This window comes from Mobula birostris, chromosome 3 (assembly GCF_030028105.1).
Source record: "Mobula birostris isolate sMobBir1 chromosome 3, sMobBir1.hap1, whole genome shotgun sequence".
NCBI lineage: Eukaryota > Metazoa > Chordata > Chondrichthyes > Myliobatiformes > Myliobatidae > Mobula > Mobula birostris.
Genome location: NC_092372.1, coordinates 217687349 through 217707887, shown reverse-complemented (window position 1 = coordinate 217707887; position 20539 = coordinate 217687349). Strand labels below are relative to the sequence as shown.

The 20539-nt window shown below is 43.4% G+C and overlaps 1 protein-coding gene across 1 annotated transcript in view; it reads right to left on the bottom strand.

Annotated features, from left to right (window-relative positions):
- Window positions 1–20539, bottom strand: part of LOC140195567 (WD repeat-containing protein 48) — a 116601-nt gene that overhangs the window by 66223 nt on the left and 29839 nt on the right. The window contains exons 5-9 of the mRNA XM_072254131.1: window positions 18289–18418; window positions 16817–16905; window positions 15801–15902; window positions 13613–13837; window positions 12635–12709 (exon numbers count right to left, since the gene is read on the bottom strand). Of these exons, the coding sequence (XP_072110232.1) occupies window positions 12635–12709; window positions 13613–13837; window positions 15801–15902; window positions 16817–16905; window positions 18289–18418 (621 nt within the window). The remainder of the gene's footprint in view (window positions 1–12634; window positions 12710–13612; window positions 13838–15800; window positions 15903–16816; window positions 16906–18288; window positions 18419–20539) is intronic.

The following is a 20539-nucleotide window of genomic DNA, read 5'->3' as shown; positions in this document are numbered from 1 at the left end:
CCGGTTCCATACACACATTCCCACTGTCACACTTGATAGGTCCTATTCTTTCACGTCTTATCCTCCTGCTCTTCACATACTTGTAAAATGCTTTGGGGTTTTCCTTCATCCTGCTCGCCAAGGCCTTCTCACAGACCCTTCTGGCTCTCCTAGTTTCCTTTTTAAGATCCTTCCTGTAAGCCCTATAATCTTCTGCATCTTGAACATTACCTAGCTCTCTGAACCTTTTGTAAGCTTTTCTTTTTTTCCTTGACTAGATTTATTACAGCCTTTGTACACCACAGTTCCTGTATCCTACCATAACTTCCCTGTCTCATTGGAATGTACCTATGCAGAACTCCACACAAATATCCCCTGAACATTTGACACATTTCTTCCGTACTTTTCCCTGAGAACATCTGTTCCCAATTTAAGCTTCCAATTTCCTGCCTCATAATTCCCCTTACTCCAATTAACCGCTTTTCTAACTTGTCTGTTCCTATCTCTCTCCAATGCTATGGTAAAGGAGATAGAATTATGATCACTATCTCCAAAATGCTCTCCCACTGAAAGATCTGACACCTAACCAGGTTCATTTCCCATTACGAAATCAAGTACAGTCTCTCCTCTTGTAGGCTTATCTACATATTGTGTCAAGAAACCTTCCTGAACACACCTAACAAACTCCACCCCACCTAAACCCCTTGCTCCAGGGGGATGCCAATCGATATTTGGAAAATTAAAATCTCCCATCACTACAACTCTGTTATTATTACACCTTTCCAGGACCTGTTTCCCTATCTGCTCCTCGATATCCCTGTTACTATTGGGCGGCCTATAAAAAACACCCAGTAAAGTTATTGACCCCTTCCTGTTCCTAACCTCCACCCACAGAAACTCCATAGACAATCCCTCCATGACGCCCACCTTTTCTGCAGCTGTGACACTATCTCTGATCAACAGTGCCACGCCCCCACCTCTTTTGCCTCCCTCCCTGTCCTTCCTGAAACATCTAAAACCCAGCACTTGAAGTAACTATTCCTGTCTCTGAGCCATCCAAGCCTCTGTAATGGCCACCACATCATGGCTCCAAGTACTGATCCACGCTCGAAGCTCTTCCGCTTTGTTCACAATACTCCTTGCATTAAAATAGATACATCTCAAACCTTCGGTCTGAGCGCGTCCCTTCTCTATCACCTTCCTATCCTCCCTCACGCACTGTCTCCAAGCTTTCTCTGTTTGTGAGCCAACCACTTCTTCCCCAGTCTCTTCAGTTCAGTTCCCACCCCCCAACAGTTCTAGTTTAGACTCTCCCCAACAGCCTTCGCAAACCTCCCCGCCAGGATATTGGTCCCCCTGGGATTCAAGTGCAACCCCTCCTTTTTGTACAGGTCACACCTGCCCCAGAAGATGTCCCAATGATCCAGTAATCTGAATCCCTGCCCCTGCTCCAATCCCTCAGCTACGCATTTATCCTCCACCTCATTCTATTCTTATACTCACTGTCACGTGGCACAGGCAGTAATCCCAAGATTACTACCTTCGCGGTCCTGCTTCTCAACTTCCTTCCTAACTCCCTGTAGTCTTTTTTCAGGACCTCTTCCCTTTTCCAACCTATGTCATTGGTACCAGTATGTACCACGACCTCTGGCTGTTCTCCCTCCCACTGCAGGATATCGTGGACGCGATCTGAAACATCCCGGACCCTGGCACCTGGGAGGCAAACTACCATCCAAGTTTCTTTCCTGCATCCAGAGAATCACCTGTCTGACCCCCTAACTATAGAGTCCCCTATCACTACTGCCATCCTCTTCCTTCCCCTACCCTTCTGAGCCACAGGGCCGGACTCTGTGCCAGAAGCACGGTCACTGTTGCTTCCCCCAGGTCAGCTGTCCCCACAACAGTACTCAAACAGGAGTACTTATTGTCAAGGGGTACAGCCACAGGGTCTCTAGTACTTGACTCTTCCCCTTCCCTCTCCTGACTGTTACCCACTTGTCTGTCTCCCGTGGCCCCGGTGTGACCACTTGTCTATAACTCCTTGCTATCACCTCCTCGCTCTCCCTGACCAGACGAAGGTCAGCGAGATGCAACTCCAGAACCCTAACGCGGTCCCTTAGAAGATGCAGCTCGACACACCGGGTGCAGATATGGCCACCTGGGAGGCTGGGAGACTCCAGGACCTCTCACATCTGACACCGAGCGCAGAAAACCGGCCTCACACACATACTACTTCCTTTCTGCAATTAACACAGTTAAACCTAACTCACCTCGTCCCGCTACCACCTAAGCCCGTTGAGCCAAAGCCCTATCACTCTGCTACCTCTCACTCTGCTGCCCGCTGGATATGGCAGTCTTCTTCTTAAACTTTTCCCGCTCTACTGGCTGACATCATGTGCCTGCGCAGTCTTGCCTCTCTTTTACCCCGAGTATTAAAATGCCTCAGCTCCGGAAATCCTCAGCCGTCCCTCTCACAGCCTTCTTACTCTGAAACAAGTATACAGCATACGTATATTGAATAGATTAAAAATCGTGCAAAAACAGAATCAAGTATACAGTATACGTATATTGAATAGATTAAAAATTGAGCAAAAACAGCAATAGTGTATATTTAAAAAAGTGAGGTAGTGTTCAAGGGTTCAATGTCCATTTAGGAATCTGATGGCAGAGGGGAAGAAGCTGTTCCCAAATCGCTGAGTGTGTGCCTTCAGGCTTCTGTATCTCCTACCTGATGGTAACACTGAGAAAAGGACAGGCCCTGGGTGCTGGAGGTCCTTAATAATGGACGCTGCCTTTCTGAGACACCGCTCCGTGAAGGTGTTCTGGGTACTTTATAGACTAGTACCCAAGACGGAGCTCACTAGATTTACAACCCTCTGTAGCTTCTTTTGGTCCTGTGCAGTAGCCCCCCCCCCATACCAGACAGTGATGCAGCCTGTCAGAATGCTCTCTGCGCTACATCCATAGAAGTTTTTGAGTGTATTTATTTTCACTCAATATTTGTTAAGATGCTTGGAAGCAGGTACAGAGGAGATGTCAGGGGTAAGTTTTTTTTACGCAGAGAGTGGTGAGCACGTGGAATGGGCTGCCGGCGGTGGTGGTGGAGGCGGAAATGATAGGGTCTTTTAAGACAGTGGTCCCCAACCACCGGGCCGCAAAGCATGTGCTACCGGGCTACGAGGAAACGATACCAGTCAGCTGCACCTTTCCTCATTCCCTGTCACGCACTGTTGAACTTGAACATAAGGTTGCCAACTGTCCTGTATTTGCCGGGACATCCCGCATATTGGGCTAAATTGGTTTCTCCCATATGGGACTGCCCTTGTCCCGTATTTCCCCCACTAAGGTACAACATTCCTACAAAACCTTTCGTGGCAAAATGGCGTAAAGTGAAGAAGCAATTACCATTAATTTATATGGAAAAAATTTTTGAGCGTTTCCAGACTCAAAAAATAACCTAACAAATCATACCAAATAACACATAAAATCGAAAATAAATAACACTAACATATAGTAAAAGCAGGAATGATATGATGAATACACAGCCTATATAAAGTAGAAATAATGTATGTACAGTATAGTCAGGAAGATGAAGGCAAAACCGATCTGTGGGGGAAAATATCAGCACGTATGCACATGCGCACACAGGTGCCCGCGCAAGGATTCATGGTCATGGTGGTCTTTCCTGGGGTAAAGTGGCCCGGGATTTGACTGCTACTTTTGTCCCTTATTTGGGAGTGAGAAAGTTGGCAACCCTAACTGTAAAAGACATGTTGAGGTGAGCTTAACCCTACGTGAACACCACCGCCCCCCCAACCCGGTCCGCAAGAATATTGTCAATATTAAACCGGTCCGCAGTGCAAAAAAGGTTGGGGACCCCTGTCTTAAGAGCTTAGAAAAATAGAGGGCTACAGGTAAGCCTAGGTAGTTCTAAGGTAAGGACATGTTCAGCACAGCTTTGTGGGCTGAAGGGCCTGTATTGTGCTGTAGGTTTTCAATGATTTTATATTTCTACATGCCAAATCTCTTCAAACTGTTAATGAAGTATAGCCGCCGTCTTGCCTTCTTTATAATTGCATCAATATGTTGGAACCAGGTTAGATCCTCAGAGATCTTGACACCCACGAACTTGAAACTGCTTACTCTCTCCACTTCTGATCCCTCTATGAGGATTGGTATGTGTTCCTTCGTCTTACCCTTCCTGAAGTCCACAATCAGCTCCTTTGTCTTACTGACGTTGAGTGCCAGGTTGTTACTGTGGCACCACTCCACTAGTTGGCATATCTCACTCCTCTCGTCACCACCTGAGATTCTACCAACAATGGTTGTATTGTCAGCAAATCTATAGATGGCGTTTCAGCTATGCTTAGCCACACAGTCATGTGTATACAGAGAGTAGAGCAGTGGGCTAAGCACACACCCCTGGGATGCGCCAGTGTTGATCGTCAGTGAGGCGGATTTGTTATCACCAATCCGCACAGATTGTGGTCTTCTGGCTCGGAAGTCGAGGATCCAATTGCAGAGGGTCTCGCTATCAGATTAGTTTAAGTGGTGGAGCTGGCTCAAAGGACTGATTGGTGTGCTCTCACTCCCAATTTGTGCATTGGTATGAGTGAAACTAATTGGATAGCTCTTCCACAATCAGTATGACAGGTACAACATCCAAACAGCCTTCTCTTGTATTGGTTCAGTCTAGGATTCCAAGAAATGAAGTCTGTATAAATGTTTACAGCTCCATCACCTGGCCCCTCAACCTTCCTACGTCTTTCAATATTGCTCTTGACAAAAGCACATTTACAAGAACCCATCAAATCCCAAAATGTAATAATAAAGCTACCTGGCATGGAAACACCAATCCCCAGGAAAGAAAAGTTCTACAGAAAGTGGTGGATACTGCCTTCTCCAGTACATCACCCTGCTCTCATGACTATACCCCTTCCCCACACGAAATCACCACGGTGGGCTTCACAGCTGAACAGGTGAGAAGACAGCTGAAACGTCTCAACCCAAGCAAGGCTGCAGGACCGGATGGTGTCAGTACCAGGGTGCTCAAAGCCTGTGCCCCTCAGCTATGTGGAGTACTTCGCCATGTCTTCAACCTGAGCCTGAGGCTCCGGAGGGTTCCTCTGCTGTGGAAGACATCCTGCCTCGTCCCTGTGCCGAAGACGCCGCGCCCCAGCAGCCTCAATGACTACAGACCAGTGGCACTGACCTCCCACATCATGAAGACCCTGGAGAGACTTGTTCTGGAGCTGCTCCGGCCTACGGTCAGGCCACACTTAGATCCCCTCCAGTTCGCCTACCAGGCCCGACTAGGAGTTGAGGATGCCATCGTCTACCTGCTGAACCATGTCTACGCCCACCTGGACAAGCCAGCGAGCACTGTGAGGGTCATGTTTTTTGACTTCTCCAGTGCATTCAACACCATATGCCCTGCTCTGCTGGGGGAGAAGCTAACAGCGATGCAGGTGAATGCTTTCCTGGTGTCATGGATTCTTGATTACCTGACTGGCAGACCACAGTACATGTGCTTGCAACACTGCGCGTCCGACAGAGTGATCAGCAGCACTGGGGCTCCACAGGGGACTGTCTTGTCTCCCTTTCTCTTCACCATTTACAGCTCGGACTTCAACTACTGCAAAGAGTCTTGTCATCTTCAGAAGTTTTCGGATGACTCTGCCATAGTTGGATGCATCACCAAGGGAGATGAGGTTGAGTACAGGGCTACGGTAGGAAACTTTGTCACATGGGGTGAGCAGAATTATCTGCAGCTTAATGTGAAAAAGACTAAGGAGCTGGTGGTAGACCTGAGCAGAGCTAAGGTACCGGTGACCCGTTTCCATCCAGGGGGTCAGTGTGGACATGGTGGAGGATTACAAATACCTGGGGATACGAATTGACAATAAACTGGACTGGTCAAAGAACATTGAGGCTGTCTACAAGAAGGGTCAGAGCCGTCTCTATTTCCTGAGGAGACTGAGGTCCTTTAACATCTGCCGGACGATGCTGAGGACGTTCTATGAGTCTGTGGTGGCCAGTGCTATCATGTTTGCTGTTGTGTGCTGGGGCAGCAGGCTGAGGGTAGCAGACACCAACAGAATCAACAAACTCACTCGTAAGGCCAGTGATGTTGTGGGGATGGAACTGGACTCTCTGATGGTGGTGTCTGAAAAGAGGATGCTGTCCAAGTTGCATGCCATCTTGGACAATGTCTCCCATCCACTACATAATGTACTGGTTGGGCACAAGAGTACATTCAGCCAGAGACTCATTCCATTGAGATGCAACACAGAGCGTCATAGGAAGTCATTCCGGCCTGTGGCCATCAAACTTTACAACTCCTCCCTTGGAGGGTCAGACACCCTGAGCCAATAGGCTGGTCCTGGACTTATCTCCTGGCATAATTTACATAATACTATTTAACAATTTATGGTTTTATTACTATTTAATTATTTATGGTGCAACTGTAACGAAAACCAATTTCTCCCAGGATCAATAAAGTATGACTATTATGACTATAAAAAGACCTCCCCACCATTGAGCACATTTTCAAGAAATGATGTCACAAGAAAGCAGCATCCCTCATCAAGGATCCTCACCATCCAGGCCATGCTCTCTTCTCGCTACTCCCTCAGGCAGGAGGTACAGGAGCCTTACATCCCATACCACCAGGTTCAGGAACTGTTATTACCTTACAACCATGAACCAGCACTGTATGTACTTTGATATAAATTTACTTTTGACTTGGGATAGTATGAAATTTCAAAAGCTCTTGACAAAACTTTGAGATAGGAGTTATTATAGACTTAGTAAATGGGGTGAGAAAACAACTGCCTTCAATTAGCCTTAGCCCAGTGAAGAAAATCCAGCCACAAACCTGTTAATTTAGTCAATTAATTGCAATTAGTAAGGCCAGAAGGGGGTTTTAAAACATAGAAACATAGAAAATAGGTGCAGGAGTAGGCCATTCGGCCCTTCAAGCCTGCACCGCCATTTATTATGACCATGGCTGATCATCCAACTCAGAACCCCGCCCCAGCCTTCCCTCCATACCCCCTGACCCCCATAGCCACAAGGGCCATATCTAACTCCCTCTTAAATATAGCCAATGAACTGGCCTCAACTGTTTCCTGTGGCAGAGAATTCCACAGATTCACCACTCTCTGTGTGAAGAAGTTTTTCCTAATCTTGGTCCTAAAAGGCTTCCCCTCTATCCTCAAACTGTGGCCCCTCGTTCTGGACTTCCCCAACATCGGGAACAATCTTCCTGCATCTAGCCTGTCCAATCCCTTTAGGATCTTATACGTTTCAATCAGATCCCCCCTCAATCTTCTAAATTCCAATGAGTACAAGCCCAGTCCATCCAGTCTTTCTTCATATGAAAGTCCTGCCATCCCAGGAATCAATCTGGTGAACCTTCTTTGTACTCCCTCTATGGCAAGGATGTCTTTCCTCAGATTAGGGGACCAAAACTGCACACAATACTCCAGGTGTGGTCTCACCAAGGCCTTGTACAACTGCAGTAGTACCTCCATGCTCCTGTACTCGAATCCCCTCGCTATAAATGCCAGCATACCATTCGCCTTTTTCACTGCCTGCTGTACCTGCATGCCCACTTTCAATGATTGGTGTATAATGACACCCAGGTCTCGTTGCACCTCCCCTTTTCCTAATCGGCCACCATTCAGATAATAATCTGTTTCCCTATTTTTGCCACCAAAGTGGACAACTTCACATTTATCCACATTAAATTGCATCTGCCATGAATTTGCCCACTCACCCAACCTATCCAAGTCACCCTGCATCCTCTTAGCATCCTCCTCACAGCTAACACTGCCACCCAGCTTCGTGTCATCCGCAAACTTGGAGATGCTGCATTTAATTCCCTCATCCAAGTCATTAATATATATTGTAAACAACTGGGGTCCCAGCACTGAGCCTTGCGGTACCCCACTAGTCACCGCCTGCCATTCTGAAAAGGTCCCGTTTATTCCCACTCTTTGCTTCCTGTCTGCTAACCAATTCTCCACCCATACCAATACCTTACCCCCAATACCATGTGCTTTAAGTTTGCACACTAATCTCCTGTGTGGGACCTTGTCAAAAGCTTTTTGAAAATCCAAATATACCACATCCACTGGTTCTCCCCTATCCACTCTACTAGTTACATCCTCAAAAAATTCTATGAGATTCGTCAGACATGATTTTCCTTTCACAAATCCATACTGACTTTGTCCGATCATTTCACCGCTTTCCAAATGTGCTGTTATCACATCCTTGATAACTGACTCCAGCAGTTTCCCCACCACCGACGTTAGGCTAACCGGTCTATAATTCCCCGGTTTCTCTCTCCCTCCTTTTTTAAAAAGTGGAGTTACATTAGCCACCCTCCAATCCTCAGGAACTAGTCCAGAATCTAACGAGTTTTGAAAAATTATCACTAATGCATCCACTATTTCTTGGGCTACTTCCTTAAGCACTCTAGGATGCAGACCATCTGGCCCTGGGGATTTATCTGCCTTCAATCCCTTCAATTTACCTAACACCACTTCCCTACTAACATGTATTCCGCTCAGTTCCTCCACCCTACTGGACCCTCTGTCCCCTACTATTTCCGGAAGATTATTTATGTCTCCTTAGTGAAGACAGAACCAAAGTAATTATTCAATTGGTCTGCCATGTCCTTGCTCCCCATAATCAATTCACCTGTTTCTGTCTGCAGGGGACCTACATTTGTCTTTACCAGTCTTTTCCTTTTTGCATATCTATAAAGGCTTTTACGGTCCGTTTTTATGTTCCCTGCCAGTTTTCTCTCATAATCTTTTTTCCCCTTCCTAATTAAGCCCTTTGTCCTCCTCTGTTGAACTCTGAATTTCTCCCAGTCCTCAGGTGAGCCACTTTCTCTGGCTAATTTGTATGCTTCTTCTTTGGAATTGATACTATCCCTAATTTCTCTTGTCAGCCACGGGTGCACTACCTTCCTTGATTTATTCTTTTGCCAAACTGGGATGAACAATTGTTGTAGTTCATCCATGCAACCTTTAAATGCTTGCCATTGCATATCCACCGTCAATCCTTTAAGTGTCATTTGCCAGTCTATCTTAGCTAATTCACGTCTCATACCTTCAAAGTTACCCCTCTTTAAGTTCAGAACCTTTGTTTCTGAATTAACTATGTCACTCTCCATCTTAATGAAGAATTCCACCATATTATGGTCACTCTTACCCAAGGGGCCTCTCACGACAAGATTGCTAATTAACCCTTCCTCATTGCTCAAAACCCAGTCCAGAATAGCCTGCTCTCTAGTTGGTTCCTCGACATGTTGGTTCAAAAAACCATCCCACATACATTCCAAGAAATCCTCTTCCTCAGCACCTTTACCAATTTGGTTCACCCAATCTACATGCAGATTGAAGTCACCCATTATAACTGCTGTTCCTTTATTGCACACATTTCTAATTTCCTGTTTAATACCATCTCCGACCTCACTACTACTGTTAGGTGGCCTGTACACAACTCCCACCAGCGTCTTCTGCCCTTTAGTGTTACGCAGCTCTACCCATATCGATTCCACATCTTCCCGGCTTATGTCCTTCCTTTCTATTGCGTTAATCTCTTCTTTAACCAGCAACGCCACCCCACCTCCCCTTCCTTCATGTCTATCCCTCCTGAATATTGAATATCCCTGAACGTTGAGCTCCCATCCTTGGTCACCCTGGAGCCATGTCTCTGTGATCCCAACTACATCATAATCATTAATAACAATCTGCACTTTCAATTCATCCACCTTATTACGAATGCTCCTTGCATTGACACACAAAGCCTTCAGGCGCTCTTTTACAACTCTCTTAGCCCTTATACAATTATGCTGAAAAGTGGCCCTTTTTAATGCTTGCCCTGGATTTGTCGGCCTGCCACTTTTACTTTTCTCCTTAGTACTTTTTGCTTCTACCCTCACTTTACACCCCTCTGTCTCTCTGCACTGGTTCCCATCCCCTGTTGTGAACTAACCTCCTCACGCCTAGCCTCTTTAATTTGATTCCCACCCCCCAACCATTCTACTTTAAAGTCACTTCAATAGCCCCCGCTAATCTCCCTGCCAGGATATTGGTCCCCCTAGGATTCAAGTGTAACCCGTCCTTTTTGTACAGGTCACGCCTGCGCCAAAAGAGGTCCCAATGATCCAAAAACTTGAATCCCTGCCCCCTGCTCCAATACCTCAGCCACGCATTTATCCCCCACCATCGCATTCCTACTCTCACTGTCGCGTGGCACAGGCAGTAATCCCAAGATTACTACCTTTGCGGTCCTTTTTGTCAACTCCCTTCCTAGCTCCCTATATTCTCCTTTCAGGACCTCATCCCTTTTCCTACCTATGTCATTGGTACCTATATGTACCACGACCTCTGGCTCCTCACCCTCCCACTTCAGGATATCTTGGACACGATCAGAAATATCCCGGACCCTGGCACCAGGGAGGCAAACTACCATCTGGGTCTCTGGACTGCGTCCACAGAATCGCCTATCTGACCCCCTTACTATCGAGTCCCCTATCACAACTGCCCTCCTCTTCCTTGCCCTACCCTTCTGAGCTACAGGGCCAGACTCTGTGCCGGAGGCACGGCCACTGTCGCTTCCCCCGGGTAAGCCGTCCCCCCCAACAGTACTCAAACAGGAGTACCTGTTGTTAAGAGGCACAGCCACCGGGGTACTCCCTATTACCTGACTTTTCCCCTTCCCCCTCCTAACCGTGACCCACTTGTCTGCCTCCCGTGGCCCCGGCGTGACCACCTGCCTGCAACTCCTCTCTATCACCTCCTCACTCTCCCTGACCAGACAAAGGTCATCGAGCTGCAGCTCCAGTTCCGTAACGCAGTCCCTTAGGAGCTGCATCTCGATGCACTTGGCGCAGATGTAGACGTCCGGGAGGCTTGGAGACTCCAGGGCCTCCCACATCCGACACCGAGAACAGCAAACTGCCCTCACACTCATACTGCTCATAAAGGTTTGAAGGAGAAAGAAGAGAATCTCCAGACCTGTCAGGCTCTAAGAAAATTAATTACAAAATGTTTATCTTGTTGGAAATCCAAAGCAACGCACACAAGATGCTGGAGGAGACCCTTCATCAGGACTTGGCCCAAAACATTGACTGTACTCTTTTCCATAGATGCTGCCTGGCCTGCTGAGTTCCTCCAGCTTTTTGTGTGTGTTATTCCATAGCTCTCTCATTTATTTACCTATCCAAGTTACTGTCAGCAACTCATTCCACACTTATACCATCCAATGAATTAGTTCCCCCTCAGGTTCTCCTTCAATATTTCTTCTTTCACCTATGACCTCTAGTTCTACCACAGAAAACCAATAAAACAATTAAAAAGGCATAAGGTTTTTGAATAGAAGCAAAAAAAAATGTTGCAAGTGTTATATACGTTATGTGTATCCTGAAAGATGTGAGGCATCATATTCCAGTAATGGTGGTGAGAAGACTGAAAAAAAGGTTAAGGATGAAGAGCATTCAAGGAGAAGCTGAAACAGTTAGCATTGTTGCTGGAATTAATAAGGCCAGAGGCATTATAAGGGTTTGAACAAGGCAAACACGGAAAACCTGTTAACTTCTGGCACTCAAAATATTTAAATTATTGGTAAAATATTCTGAGTGGAGTGAGAGAGAAATTGTTTCACTCGGTTGCCATGTCCAGAATACTCTACTTCAAAAGCTGATCCCATAAGTAATTTAAGTGAATAATGGACGAGGAATTTACAGGATTTTGAACAAATGTAGGAGGGGAGAGAATGGCTGCTTTTCCAAAGAGTCAGGACAGACACAATTGATCAAATGGTCCAACTTCCAATGATTCTGAAAAGATCATAAATGTGGCCATGTCTTTAATAAATATTATTTTGCAGCACCCTTTGCAATCTGCTGTTGAATCTGGACAGTTATTTTTCAAGTTGTCACACTTTTCTTCAGACCAAGAGGTTACAGTTGGAATTTAAAAAATCTATACACACACATAAATTTGCTAATATTAGGGCAAGGGCACATTTCTTAAGGTGTTTTACCCTTCCTCTATTTCAGAACTGCCAGATGAGATGGTTGCAGTAATAATAAAATCCCAAATTGTGCAGAAAGAGAAAGCTGATTTTGACCAAATTTTTCACTATAGTGGTATCTCCTTTCCCTGCAACTCATTTGATTGTTCTTGAGGTACAAAGGACTTGAGTAGGTTAATCCTCTTTAACAAAATAGTTTTAAACTTTGAGTGCAGAAAATTCAAATGAAAAATAGATGAAACCATCTGTTAATCAATTGGTTCACAATTTGAATTAAGGGACTATTAGATAATGAAGGTACATGACTGGATGTAATACTGCAATCAAAAGTAAGCTTGTTTTCATCTCCCAAAGCAAATAATTTGACTTGAGACAATCCCCTTCCACAGGCTATGATGTTTGTTCAACACTGTACCTCAAATAAATCCTTCAGATTCAAGACCAAAGAGAAGCGAAGTCAGAAAAAACAAAGGGCACTTGTTCATAGGGCAGACTTTGTGGGCACTAAAATAGCAACCTTCATAATGTGACCGATTTACAAATAGACTGGGCACCAACATCAGGTACACAACAACTTGCATGAACACCAAGACATATTTACCCATTTATTCACAGATGATTTTGTGGTGGATACCCATATAGCTGGGGCAGGGTCAGCTGATCTGTCTAGCTCCATCTGCCAATTATAAAACACAGAAATTAAAATGAGGCATGTTTACTTAATACTTTTTGTTTATTTATTTATTCAGAGATACAGCATGGAACAGGCCCTTCCAGCATCGAGATGCACCACCAACAATACCCCGATTTAAACCCAGCCTAATCATAGGACAACTTACAATAATCAATTAACCTACCAAACAGTACACCTTCGGACTGTGAGAGGAAAGTGAGCACCCAGAGGAAACCCACGTGGGAGAACGCATAAACTCTTTACAAACAACAGCTGGACTAACAGAGCTATAAATCAAAAAATAATGAAAAGTCTATATATTAGGCATTCACATTGAAAATATAGATATTTAGAAATTTTAAACTGATTTGTACCTGAATTTAAGTAACTCTTGCTATGTCATATGGCTGGTGGACAAGAAAATGGCATCTTTAAAGAGATCAAACATTCCCCAAATATGTTATATAGATGTTTACATCAAATGCTACATACAATAGGATACTGATGAAATAATTAAAGACAAACATGAGAGATCCTGCAGAGTAACTGGATTTCCAGCATCTGCAGAAATACTGGAGGAACTCAGGTCAGGCAATTTCTAAGGAGAGGAATAAGGAGTCAACGTTTCAAGCCTCATGAAGGGTCTCAGCCTGAAATGTTGACTCTTTATTCCTCTCTATAGATGCACCTGACCTGCTGAGTTCCTCCACCATTTTGTGTTCAAATAGATTAAGAACTACTTTAAACAAGTTAATCTGATCTACATTGCATTAATTCAGAAGTAGCTTCTGCTGCTGTTCCCTTTTTCACCCCCCCTCCTCCACCATCAGTTGCCAGATTGCTATTTTTGCTGCTGTTCCTTAATGTACAGCACTGAATAATTTGAGCACATTCTTACGTTAGTACCTTCAGAACTGGTGCTTTTTCCTCACAAATCAGAACTCTAATATCTGGATTCCGGAGATCTGTGCAATAGATTTTTCTGTCTCGTCCTCCAGAGTAGACATGTGTAAAGGCCTCGTTGACCTGCAATGCCCAAACTCCTTCGTCGTGAACCCGATACGTTGCAATACATCTCTGTTGTCCCAAAGACCACAGGCGGATAGTTCCATCAGAACTACCAGACAAACACTAGCGAAAATGAAAGAGAAGAAAATGTTAACTGTGGCAACCCTAACAATGAAAGCCCTCTTAATCACGAACACCTTTAGGATACAAATATCGCACTTGTTGTGGTTTGAATCACAGAAGTTATGACTTAACAATTATGTGTGAAAATGAACATATACAGTTTCATCCAAGAAAATGCAGCCAAGTGTCAACGTATGGACCTCATAAAAATAATTTCTATTAAAATGTTGTCTTTTTAAGAAGTTCATAAAGGTAATTTTGCTAGTGGTTTTCCAGGATCCCAGCTTTTGACAGGGGAATGGGTATTATCTAATTAACCCCCTGAACCTTTTCCTCTGTTCAATGAGATCACTGCTGATCTGTGACCTAAACACCATTGGTAGAGAAAGCTATTTTTGATATCTGAACATTGCTGACAAGAACAGTAATTACTGCCCGTCTCTCACAGTCCTTTACAAGTTGGTGGTGAGCTACCTTCTTGGACCACTATAGTTGTTTTGTAAAGGTGTTCCTGCAGGATGTACACCCAATGTTGATTAAGGAACAGTGATATATTTCCAAGTCATCAGTGCGTACAACTGAAAGGTGAACATGCAGGTGATGCTCCCATGCGCCTATTGCCATGTTATCTTTTCTGGTTGCAGAGGTTACGAACTTGAGAGATACTGTCAGAACTGTCTAGGTAACTAAGTGCCGTGCAATTTGTAGTTAGTTCACAGCGCAAACACCACACGGACAGCGGAGATATTGAATGTTCAGTGCTGCCTAGGTTATAAATCAAGCAGACTGTTTTATCCTGGATGCTGTCAAGCTAAATGAGAGTTGCTGGAGTTGTATTCATTCAGACATGCTCCTTACTTCTGCCTTGGAGATGGTAAAAGGCTATTAATTTTATGCTTAAAAGTGACCTCACATTAATTGTCATCAGCTGAAGAGAGTTCAAAATTTCTACCTGTCTGTCTGTAGACGTGGTCCTTGATTTCATGCTCAAAGCCTGGCTCAGATTTTAACAATGCCTCCTTAAACAACTTCTCTCCAAGCAGCACTGCAAATTCCCTTTAACACCTTAGAAAATGATGACATTTTCATCCGAATTCAATGGAATAAAAACTTAGTCTACGTTTATTTATTCATTGACATACAGCATGGAACAGGTCCGCTGGCCCCTCGAGTGGCGCCACCCAGCAATTGATTAAACCCTAACCTACTCATGGAATAATTTACAATGATCAATTAACATACTTTGGACTGAAGGAGGAAACCTGAGCACCCCGAGGAGACCCCCGTAGTCACAGGGAGAGCATACAGACTCCTTACAAGCAGCAGTGGGAGTTGAACCTGGGTCGACTGTACTGTAAAGCGATGTGCTAATCACTATGCTACTGTGCTGCCCAATGTTAAATTCCCCCGCCCCCCCCCCGTGTCATTTAACCTTTGGAGTCTGTATCATTCTGGTGTTACTATGCTGCATTTTCTTCATTGCTAAGCCATTTTCCTCAGAATGGCAGCTAATAAGAATTTTGCAATGCCATCACTTAACTTCAAAAATATTGAAACATTCGGCCTATTGTTGACATCAGTCATTAAAGGGAAATACAATATCACTGAAGTTCCGACAGTTTGTGTAGCCATTTTGTATTACATAATTGAGATTCAACAACTGAGGAAATCCATTGTAACTCAGTGGACAATATTACAAAATAGCAGGGAGGGAAACAAAAGTCAGCAAGTTGGAGGGGAAAATCTCTTAGCAAGAGGACAAATTGGAAAGAAAAAGGTGAAACAGAACAACTGAGAAATAGGAGTGAATGAGAGGAAAACAAGAGATTAAAAAAACAAAACAACAGGCAGAATTTGTATTTTTGTGGCCTCAGCCTCTATCACCGTGCTAAATGTTTTGAAGCAGGACTTAATGAATTAAAACAAAAACTAAACTATCAATGCTTCAAAAAGTGGTACTTACCTGTGTGCCATCTCTGTTCAATAGTAAAGCTTTCACATTATCTGTGTGGCCTTTAAGTTTCATCAGCTTTGCACATGTCCTGGGGTCCCAAACTCTCAGAACCTGTTAATGGCATCAGAAACCAACATTTCAAATGCACCTCAGGTATTTTAGGACTAAAAACACCTATAGTTAAATAATTATGACCCTCTTTCTAAAATAATTCTTGTTCAATGTCATAAATTCAGTCAATCAATTAAAACAAATTAGAAGTTTGTTGGGAAGTAAAAAATTTGCTCAGAAATAAAATTGTAGGGTTAAATAAAACTGAAGAAACTCATCAAACATAGAACAGTACTGCATAGGTTCATTGGAGCACGATGTCAAATTGAAATCAATCCCTTCTTTCTACACATGATCCATTTAACTCCATTTCTTGCATATTCATATACCTATCTAAAAGTCTATCGTATCTGCTTCCAGTACCGTCCCTGCCAGCATTATAGGTATCTACCAAAAAGACTGGCCTTAAGCTTTAAGCTTTCTCCCTCTCATATTAAAGCGATGCCCACTAGTATTTGGTATTTCCACCCTGGGGAAAAGATTCTGGCTCTCTAAACTATTTATGCCTCCTATGATTTTATAAATTTCTATCAGATCTCCTCTTGGCCTCTAACATTCTAGAGAAAACAACCCAAGTTTGTTCAGCTTCTCCCTATAGCTCGTACCCTCCTGTTGATGGTCGTACATTTCTGTCTTCTCTCTCTAGCAATTCAACTACAGAATATAACACTGTCAGCTGAAATTTAAATATTGCATTAGTACTTGAAATTTAGTACACAAATTACGTTTTCTTACTCAAATATATGAAAAAGTCATAAAATACCACATCTAGCTATAACCCACAATTTACTAAGCCCAGGAAAAACCAGATAGTTCATGATGTTAAAATCAAAAGCATCTGATAGTAAGTACGTCACCAAAATATCAAAAGGTGACCTTCTCAATTATCAAAGCAATCCGGCTTTAGAACGTACCTTTTCAGTTGATCCAGAAACGATTACTGTTCCCATCTGATTCATTGCAAGACTATAAATGGAGTCTTTGTTCCCACTCAGCGATGATGCTGTTACAGAAGAGAGCATTACTCCATTTATCCCTGCAATATTTTCATTAGTTGATTGATAAGCTTGGACAATATTTGGTTTTAGAAACTACAGTGTATGAGAGTGTGGCAATGGGAAATTTATTTTTTATTGTGTGGATAGTCAGAGGATTTTTTCCCCAGGGCTGAAATGGCTGACAAGAGAGGGAACAGTTTTAAGGTGCTTAGAAGTAGGTACAGAAGAGATGTCAGGGGTAAGCTTTTTTTTTTTTTTACGTAGAAAGTGGTGAGTGCGTAGAACGGGCTGCCGGTGACGGTGGTGGAAGTGGATACGATAGGGTCTTTTAAGAGACTCCTGGACAGGTACATGGAGCTCTGAAAAAACAGAGGGCTATGGGTAACCCTCGGTAATTTTGTTCGGCACAGCTTTGTAGGTCAAAGGGCCTGTATTGTGCTGTAGGTTTACTATGTTTCTATGTTTTAATCTTGAGCAGCACACACAAAATGCTGGAGGAACTCAGTAGGTCAAGCAACATCTACGGAGGGGAATAAACAGTCAACATTTTGGGCTGAGACCCTTCATTAGGACTGGAAAGAACTGAGGAAGGAGCCAGAGAAAGGCGGTGGGTGAGGAGGAGGAGGAGTACAAACTAGTTGGTGTTTATCATTGTGTTTAATTTTAAATAAACTGGTTGGTCATATCAAAGTTACTCATTTCAAAGTTATTGGTGAACCCGATTTAAACCTACCAACGTGAAAAGATGAAAAAGCTTTCTTTCCTACTGAATTTCATCAAGATTTGAGCTCCTAGATAGTTTGCAGTATGCCTTACAGAGAGATGAAAAGATTTACTAGATATAAATAACCTATAATGTCTAATAACAACACCTACCTACAGAAATGACATCAAGATGATTGAAACAGCACAGTGAAAATTTATGCCGAGACTTGAGGACCTGAATTATAGGGAAAGGTTGAAAAGGTAAGGACTTTATTCATTGATGTGTAGGAGAATGAGGGGAGATTTGAGAGGTATACAAAATTATGAGGGGTTTAGACAGGGTAAATGCAAGTAGGCTTTTTCCACTGAGGTCGGGTAAGACTAGAACCAAAGGTCATGGGTTAAGGGTGAAAGGTGAAATGTTTAAGGGGGACATGAGAGGGAACTTCTGCACTCAGAGGGTGGTGAGAATGTTGACCGAGCCTCTACAGAAGTGGTGGGTGTAGGTCTGATTACAATATTTGAGAGAAATTTGGATAACTACAGGGATAGAAGGGGTATGGAGGGCTATCGGCCAGGTGCAAGTCAATGTGAATATGCAAAATAATATTTCAGCACAAACTAGATGGGCCGTTTCATGGTCCAAATGTACTTTACCATTACTGTTTACAATGAGGACTTACTTGTGACTGTGTTGTTTGAGGCAGTCAATGCTGTAAGAGTATTTACATCCCAGAGAAATATCTGCCTGTCCAAACCTGCTGAAGCCACCAGCTCTTTATCTTTCGCATACGCCAATGCCTTCACATAATCCTACATGAAAAAAGTCAATTTTTTTAAGTTTGTACCCAGTTTTCCTCCTTCCTCTATTAAACCAGGCACTTACTTTGTACTAACACTCCAATTTCCCATCTGAGACCAGACAGTGAGCATCCACTATCACAAGTGAATGGGGCAATGTCTTTAAACATCCACATGACAACTTTCTCAAAGTGGTTACCAGGCATCCATGGGTTGGGGGGTTGGGAGGTTGGGGGGTTGGAGTGGGGTAGGGAGGAAATGGGCAGATTGCCTTAATCTTCTCTGTTATACATAGCTCAGTGCCCTGTAACCTCCTTCAGACCTATATCTATGACCCAAGGTTTTGGTAAGCTACCTTGATGTGACTCAAGTTAAATACTGTTTCATAATACTCTATGAAAAACTGGCAATTTTTTTTTATAATGTTCAAATTTCCAATAAATGCAAGTTGCTTGTGAATACCAGTAAAAATCAGAGGCAACGTGAGAAACTGGGGCTATCACGTTTTCATATTCATTAGTTTATTCTGACACTCAACATTAACAATTGCAATTAGAGCAACGGATCCACATACAGAAAGATACCATTAGATCAGAAAAGACAGGCGCAGAATTAGGCCACTCAGCCCTTGCAGTCTGCTCTGCCATTCCATCATGGCTGAAGCAATGATAGCTAATGATGCAGAGTAACACACACAAAATACCAGAGGAGCTCGGCAGCTCAGGCAGCAACTACGGAAATGAATAAGCAGTTGCCATTTCAGACCTGATGAAGGTTCTCAGCCTGAAACGTCGACAGTTTATTTCTTTCCATTGGTGCTGCCTCACCTGCTGAGTTCCTCCAGGACTTTGTGTGCATTATTCTGGATTTCAATAATCTGCAGAATCTCTTGAGTAAATGAAGGCAGAATACTGGTTCTAATGTTAGGAACATTCCTTGAAAGGATGTCATTAATGTTTTATCTGTACTGCATTCAGAGTGGGCACTGGGTTTTAAAATCTTTTAGAAAGCATTCACCACAAAGCACCACTTTTTTTGTGCTTCACCACATCAGTTCTGGATAATGTACTCATATCCTGTATTGCTGCTTGACCCCACAAGCCTGACAGAACTGTTGTTAACTGAGGCAAGCTGACATGTTTAGAGAGAATTAATTCAAATTGCATTTCCTATGAATCACCCACTAGTTTAACCAAATTTGCAATTTTTTTATTATAGAGAATTAAACTCAATTTAACAAAAGGCAAGGGATTCAAATTCCCGACTTGCAAGTTGACAGGATGCAAATTAATTTTAGCTATAAATAGTTAGTTAATTTTTTTTGACATTTTTGGAAATTTATTAAACATTAAAGATGTAACATATAGTTGCAAGAAAAAGTGTGTAACCCTTTGCAATTACCAGGTTTTCTGCATTAATTACTCATAAAATGTGGCCTGATCTTCATCTAAGTCACAATAATAGACAAACGCAATTTGCCTAAACTAATAATAAAGGCATTTGTTAGTCTTGCGAGACCATGGATCTGCGCCTGGAAAGTCTTCACTCTCCAGGGCACAGGCCTAGGCAAGGTTGTATGGAAGACCAGCAGTCGCCCATGCTGCAAGTCTCTCCTCTCCACGACACCAATGTTGTCCAAGGGAAGGGCATTAGGACCCATACAGCTTGGCACCAGTGTCATCGCAGAGCAATGTGTGATTAAATGCCTTGCTCAAGGACACAACACGTTCCCGTGGCTGGGGCTCGAACTCACGACCTTCTGGTAGCTAATCCAATGCCTTAACCACTTGGCCACGTGCCCACCCTAAACTAATATCACACAAATAATTGTGCTTTTTCTCATCAATACTGAGTACACCATTTAAACAATCATAGTCTAGGTTCAAAAGAGTATGTGGACTCTGGGGTAATGCCTTCTACAAAAGCTATTTAGAGTCAGGTGTTCCAATCAATGAATGCTGAAAGAGGTGAAAAATAACCCAAGGGTTACAGTAAAAACCTACAGAAATATGTGGAACTTGCTGAAGTCTCTGTTCATGTGTCCACTATAAGAAAAGCACTGAACTAGAATGGTGTTCATGGAAGGACACCATGAAGGAAACCACTGCTCTCCAAAAAAAAAACATTGCTGCA